Consider the following 8,162-nt stretch of genomic DNA (forward strand, 5'->3'; position numbering starts at 1 on the left):
GCACGCACGCACGCACGCACGCACACACACACACACACACACACACACACACACACACACACACACACAGACACAGAATCGCTATATGAAGTGAATCTTTAACAATAATTCATGATGTTAGTTGTTACATACTGTACAGTATTAAGCTTAGTTACCAGATTCAGAAACGTTTATTTAGAGATGAAGAAATACACAGAATGATAAAAACTCTGAAAAAAGCCATAGGAAGAGTACTGTATATAATCCCCATGTGATGACAGGATAAACTACACCTCGAACCAACTTAGCCTTGTCACTTACACTGGAGTAATCTTGGTGTTTCATGAATAATATTATACAGAATGAAAAGGTCTATTTGTGAGTAGTATTTGTTTGTGAAGGTCATATTAGAGTGAAGCATTACCACATATGTGTATGGTACACTTGTAAATGTTGTATATAAAACTTGTACCATAAAACAGTTGAAAGTTCTGGGAGCATCTAATAATAAACTGCTTTCTATCTATAATTGGTGTCTTTGGTGGGATTACCTGTACATTTTTAATTAATTTCCAAATCCAATAGGTGACTAAATTAAGTGTTTCCAACCCTGATCTTTATTTTGACAGACACTGTACACGAGAAGCAGACAGATGATAATGTTCCCTTGACGAGTGATGTCTGACAGATACAGTGCTTGGAGATGTAGTTCAGTAATTTGGAAAAGCTACTGAAATTACAGCATACAGTACCCTTTACTTGTACTGTACTGCATTCAAGTCATGTACCATTTCATGTTAGGACGTTTTTCTTCCACAGTTGAGACCTTGACCTTTGACCTTATACACCACACATGACAACTCTAACATGCATAGCTATGGTGTGTGTGTTGCACAAGTATAAGTCAAAAATTAATGCATGCAGTAATTTTTTTTCCACTGTTTAAGGTTCCACCATACAGTTAGACACATATAAATTAAGTACAGTATAAACACCCATCTTATACAAACTTGTAGTGTACAGTATTCATCAATCTCATATTTGATTTCCTCAACTGTGTTATGCCTCTCCGTACTTTCACTTAAAGCTTATGATAGTTATTCTAGTCTCCTGAAGTTAATATTCTTTAAGATCCCACTCACAATTTTGTACAAAGGCAACTGTCCAGAAGAAAAGACAAGCTCAATCTGACTGTTGAGGTAATAATGACCAAAATACACAAGTGGCAGGTGGCAGCTTCTGTCAACAGCTTCACAATCTGCAATGTATCGTATATACAGTCGCTCCTCGACTTACTACATATTCGACTTACGACAACCCGGACATATGACAGCCATGGTCGTAGAAAATATTTTCACATTACATATTTTCGAGTCCCGACGTTAGTGATCGTGCTGTGCACTGAAAATTTGTTTGTTTGTAATTCCCTATAAAATGGCTGGCAAGCGTAAAAGTGAGAGTTTTCGTGGTGCTGAGAAGGAAAAGAGACGCCCATTTAAGAATTTCTATGTATTATTTTCGCCTTTTCGACTTACGACCTGGTCGTCGGGATGGAAGCCCATCGTAAGTCGAGGAGAGGCCGTATATAAACACAGTAATCTAATATACTATAGCACTATCCGAATGTATGTCTGCCTGTCTGTTTGTCTGTCTGTGCAGCCGAAACGGCACAATCGTTTTTCATCAAACTTGGTGGAAAATTCGCTAAAAAATTCGTAGAGTGGAACAAACCTGGTCCCATGTCGATGGTTTCTTTAGGAAGCCATTAACTAACCATTTTATTTATGATGGAAAAAGCACCCTAATTAACCAAGCAATCTACGGACTTGCCGCACCCTCATTCGCTGCATGCTGTCAGTCGGATACAATACAGTACAATACAGTTTTACTCCGCTTTACACGGTTTCACTCTCCGCGATTTCTCATTTACGCGGTACCTTGCCAGAACCAGACTTTCACTTTCCGCGGTGCATCTACTCATATACGCGGTGAAGTAAATTTTTTTTTTTATTTAGCTCATAAAATTCATACAAATTACCAGGCCAGAATATAATTTACATTGCTGGAATTCTTACAATATGATGATCATTTTGAATATAAACATCATGGATTTTGCATTAGACATACAAATTTTATTTTGAGCAAAATATATGAAGTTTACATTCAAAATATTCCCTGACCTGCAAGGAATCCAGAAATGTCAATTATATTATCCTAACTTTAGTCTCAGGTATTATTTATTACAAAACGTTAAAATCTAGTATTTTCACCCAACATTTCTCAGAAAGGTAGGAGCTAGTGAGCTGGGAAGAGGGGGGGGGGATATGAGTCCATTACAGGTACTCCCCGACTTACGACCGACTCGACTTACGTCCACCTGCACTTACGACCTGCCTCAGTCTTACCAAAATGTGGTCAAATTAAGTATTTTTAAGTCCCAAAAATAGTACACAGACAAAATTTTCATCTGTAATTCACTTTAAAATGGCTGGCAAGCTTTAAAGTGAGTGTTTTGTGGTGCTGAGAAGAAAAAGAGACCCAAATTTTCGATTTTCTATGTGTTATTTAAGTATTTCCGACTTACGACCATTTCGAATTACGACCTGGATGTCGGTCCCTAACCCCGTTGTAAGTCGGGGTTTACCTGTATTTGAATGGACATTAACCTGGCGACTGTATTTCTCTTAAATATTAATTGTGTGAGCATACCATCATAAAATTTAGATGTTATTTTTACTACAACATAGGTATTGTGTCGGAAAAAGTGGAGTTTGGGGGTCGGGCCAGTCTCTATTGGAATTAATCCCATATGTTCTGTTGTTCACTTTACGCGGTTTTCACTTTCCGCGGTACCCTGTGGGTTCAATTGACCTCGTAAATCGGGGTACTACTGTACCATACAATACCATACCATACAATACACAGCGAACTATAATTATTTGTAAGAATACAACATAATTATATAGACATGTAAGACTCACAACTTGATAAGATATCAGTAAAACATTAGCTAATGGAAATGTGATTAAATGTTTTGTTATTAATCCAGTGTGAAATGTATCGGTATTGGTGGTACAATGCTAATGGTCTCTAATCCTGTTGATCAGGTGAGGTTAATCTGGGTTTATTGAGATTAAAGATAAGGTGTGGGGTTTATTCTACCTGTGTTAGTCTCAGGTACGACCCTTATTGTAACAATCACGACCATGATTATAACAACCACGACCATGATTATAACTACCACGACCATGATTATAACAACCGGGACCATGATTATAACAACCACGACCATGATTATAACAACCACGACCATGATTATAACAACCACGACCATGATTATAACAACCACGACCATGATTATAACAACCACGACCATGATTATAACAACCACGACCATGATTATAACAACCACGACCATGATTATATGATAACAACACAGACCATGATTATAACAACCACGATGATTATAACAACCAACTATGAATAACCACGCCATGATTATAAATCATAACCACGACCATGAGATTAACAAATACGACGTGTGGGGTTTATATCTACCTGACCATGATTATAACAACCAGACCATGATTATAACAACCACGACCATGATTATAACAAGCACGACCATACGATTATAACAACCCACGACCATGATTATAACAACTAGGACCATGATTATAACAACCACGACCATGATTATAACACACGACCATGATTATAATAACACGACCATGATTATAACAACCATCCATGATTATAACAACCCGACCGATTATAACACACACACTATGATTATAACACCTACCGGTATAACATCCACGACCATGATTTTAACAACCACGACCATAATTATAAAAACCACGACCACGACCATGATTATAACAACCACGACCATGATTATAACAGCACGATGATATAACAGACCATGATTGTAACAACCAGACCATGATTATAACAACCACGACCATGATTATAAATACCACGACCTGATTATAACAACCATAACTATGATTATAACCAGACCATGATTATAACAACCAGACCATGATTATAACAAACCATGATTATAAATAACCACGACCATGATTATAACAACCACGACCATGAATATAACAACCACGACCATGATTATAATCACGAGAATGATTACAACAGCCACGACCATGATTATAACAACCACCACCATGATTATAACAACCACGATTATGATTATAACAACCACGACTATGATCATAACAACCACGACCATGATTATAACAACCACGACCATGATTATAACAACCACGACCATGATTATAACAACCACGACCATGATTATAACAACCACCACCATGATTATAACAACCATGACCATGATTATAACAACCACGACCATGATTATAACAACCACGACCATGATTATAACAACCAGGACCATGATTATAACAACCACGACCATCTGGAAAACGATGTCGCTGTATGCTGTCAGCCGGACGGCGGTTGCGCGCTCGCCAAGCACAAGCGTTCGAACTTTCACGCCTCGGTAAACTGTACCACCGGACTCGCCACCGGGCACGAAGGGCCCACGATCACTTGTATATAATGAAGAGTAAAATCAGCACTTGGTAAAACATCATTATTTACTGTAAGAGAGTTTTGGAGAGACTTCCTTCATCTTAAGACAATCTAAAACTAATGAAACAGAGAATAAAAACAAGCACTGTACCATACAATCACTGCAGACCTTCTCTTTGTTTAGAATTGCCTGATGTTATTTAATTCTGACTAAGTGTAGAGCCAACAACAAAAGCCTACTTACATTTTCTTAGCCTGCGACTACTTTACTGTACACACAATTCCCTACCAGCATTATCACACCACTTTAACTCTTGTGTTTAATGATGTAAAAAGTCACTGAAGACAATTTTAGTGTCTCTACTTCACACTTCTTTGTGCCATAAAAAAGTTAAGATTCTGTGAAATTATAATTTTTCAATTCATGAATATCACAATTGACTGACTGTGAAATCATTTTGTTGAGGCCAGCCTGCCATGATTCATACTATGACCAACTCTCAGTCAATCTTGTTTACTGTAATACACAGTTAATAAGATTTAAAATTATCTCCTTAATGTTACACAACAGCTTTGAGAAACCATAAAACATGAAAAGAACATGAAGCCTAAAAATGTTGTGGTAGTGTACAGTATATTGGGGGGTGAGTGACTAAGGCAGACAATAAGTGGATTAGTGACCATTTTTAACATGCTGTACAGTACCACCAATGTTATGGGCCAAGTGTCATGGAGAGTGACAGTCAAATGGGGTCCAACCTCATATAACCAACATAATGACTGCCCATGGTGCCCCTCATAAGACAACACCCTTTTAATGGTCCCTGTGATGGTTCTTCTCCTCTCTTGGGTTTTACACCTTTTCAAGAATTTCCAAGCTAAAACCAATCATTAGGGAAGGGGTCACCGCTTCATCTTTATGGGCAGCCGATACAAAATTTAATACATGGGAAGCATATCTAGTACTGTACTGCACATAAGATAAACTCATCAAAACCAATTTCAGGTATTAGTGAAATAGAAAAGTAAAAATAACTCATAACTACAAATTTCCAACAAAAATGTTATAGATTAAAAGTACAGTATGGACTTTTTCTCTATCTCCCTATATAAGACTCATTATAGAGTTCCATGTATAGCAAATACTATATATTAACCTTAACCAACCCTCCCACTTATTTCACCTGAAGATTAACCACCCTAATGTTACTGGGAGGTGTTAGGTTAAGTAAGGGTGGTGAACCTTCAGGTGAAATAAGCTGCAGGGGGGGGGGTCCTTTTTCTTCAGGTGATACAAACATTCTAATGCCTAAACAACTTACACCAAAACAATTGACGAGCTAAACTGAACTGCCAACAAAAACAAGGAATTCTAATGACTAAGCTCCTATAGAAATAAGACATTTTGACTAGTGAATTACCTCTAAGACATAAGACATTCTAATGACTCACTTAAGCCATACCATAACTTAACAAAATTAGACATGGCAACAACAACTACACTAGCCATACTAAATTACCAACCTTATGTAACGAGACATCTCACTAACTGAACTACAGCACCGACAAAACACATTATATCTTCATATCCTAAATAACGGATTTTTGTTCTTTGCAAATTTCACTAAAACATTTCATTGGAAATTTGACGAGCAGGAAAAAAACGACGTTGAATTTATATTTGCGCCAGTAGCTATGTTTTGGTTACGGCAAATGACAAAAACTAAATTCATGTCATGTCGAGCCTAATTTTACTAGGATTGGATCACAGAGGAATATAAACTCTGATTTAGAAGTACTTAGTGATTTGTGACTAATAAACTTAACCATAATTTGCTTCTAAAATTACATCACTGATCATTTACACTGTACATATTTTTTTTTTCAATTGACTTAAGTATGATTTAGGAAGTAAATAAAATAAAAATGGTGGCTAAATTACCAGTCACAGCAATAACCGACAAATTGTTTTGGGCTATTTTCCTGGTCTATTGCTTATTTTCATCTACGTATTTATTTATTTTTAATAATTTTCGCTACTTATCATCCAAATACCAGTTCGAGTGGTTGGTCTACCCAGTGTTAGTGTAGGACAGTGGGGACGGTAAACCTGTCATGTTTGGTAGTCAGGGTCACACTGGATAGCTAAAACCCTTCTCACGTGTATCCGGGCCGAGGCTTGAACCCTTGACATATTGGTGAGTAACCGTAGCATGCAAAGAAAAACTGACTTATTACGATATTTATAAACAAAAAAAAAAACCTTATTTGTTAGGTTAGGTTAGGGACTGGCAAAATAACCCAAAAACAGCCTGTCAGCTAATTGCCATGACAGTAATTTACCCACACACCAGATATACATTCTATGCCTTCAAACAATATCTTATTATAGAAACAAAAAGACTAACTTCCTGTCAAAACTAAATACAAGAAATAAAAAAAAATATCAACAAACACAAGATCATTATAACAATAACATCTACTAATGACTGAATGACCTCAACAACCTAAATGACCTACCAACTGAATGACCTCCCTAAACAAGACTATAACTAACCTCTGAAACACTGAATATATTATAACATTTTAACATCTGAATGACCACTACACACCAACCTCTCTTAATGACTATACTACCTCTCTAAACAAGACACTTAGGTAGTTAGTGTACCTACAGGAGGGCTGGGTGTTAGGACGTATCTTTATCTCACCTGTTCAAAGCATGAGGCGATGTTGGCGGTGACTAGTAGCATCCGAGTACTTGAGGAGTTAGCCATGGTGAGTGAGTGCCAGGGAGCTACTACCAGTGCCACACACAGACTAAAGGGGGGGGGGGCGGGAGGTGCCACACTCCTCCTCCTCACTTCACGGGTTTCCTCTTTATTAGATTAAGGCGCCATTCTGATGAGAAAAGCACCACCACCACTTGCCAGCACTGTTGCATGGGGTGAGGTCAAGGTGGAGCAACAGGAGCAATAAACCACGCCTACATAGGTTGACGCCACTCATCGATACTCCCAACTGAGCCTCACACACGACCAAGATCAACACAGAAAATGGGACAGCTTGTGTTAATAAAATACCACGAACACTATTATTATACCATATACTTATGTTGGAAAGGTGTTATTAAATATCTTTATTAATAGTATATAAATAATTTTATTATAATTTAGTAGTTTTGATTGCGTAATATTTTATTTGAAAAGTTTGTGTTACTTGTAAAATAAATAGTTTAGAGGTCTCGTTCGTGGTATTCTTATAGCATGTCTTTTCGGGGACGGTATGGTAGAAGGGGAGGAGCTACAGAGGTATTATATTATGTATGGTATCAACTCTCTATTATTTGTATTTTCAAAAAAAAGTAGGATATTTCAAACATATTTTATAATTATGCTTATAATATTCGATTGTGTAATTTCATCCTAATTTGGTGACAAATAAATTGTAAGCTTGTATTCTATATATTTTTTCATTGCCATGTCACCGACACATTACGTCAAATTTCGGATCATCAGCTGATATATCCTTAATATACTCTGTGTATTTATAATCACTATCACCAGATATAAACATCCAAACTGTGAATTAAGTTGGTTTAAACATGGTAATATTGTAGTATGTGGCAA

General features: G+C 37.0%; 1 protein-coding gene across 6 annotated transcripts in view; it reads right to left on the bottom strand.

Annotated features, from left to right (window-relative positions):
- LOC121860177 (inositol polyphosphate-5-phosphatase A-like) overlaps nt 1–7,580 on the bottom strand; it is a 65,250-nt gene extending 57,670 nt beyond the window's left edge. For 5 of the 6 annotated variants that reach the window (XM_042357235.1, XM_042357237.1, XM_042357236.1 and 2 more), the window contains exon 1: nt 7,245–7,576. In XM_042357235.1, the coding sequence (XP_042213169.1) occupies nt 7,245–7,310 (66 nt within the window). In that variant the 5' untranslated portion in view covers nt 7,311–7,576. Of the gene's footprint in view, nt 1–7,244 lie in introns of all 6 variants that reach the window. The other variant, XM_042357234.1, reaches the window with a different exon arrangement.
- Nucleotides 7,581–8,162: the final 582 nt, after the last annotated feature.

The sequence above is a fragment of the Homarus americanus genome, unplaced genomic scaffold, assembly GCF_018991925.1.
Source record: "Homarus americanus isolate GMGI-L3 unplaced genomic scaffold, GMGI_Hamer_2.0 scaffold21914, whole genome shotgun sequence".
Classification (NCBI taxonomy): domain Eukaryota; kingdom Metazoa; phylum Arthropoda; class Malacostraca; order Decapoda; family Nephropidae; genus Homarus; species Homarus americanus.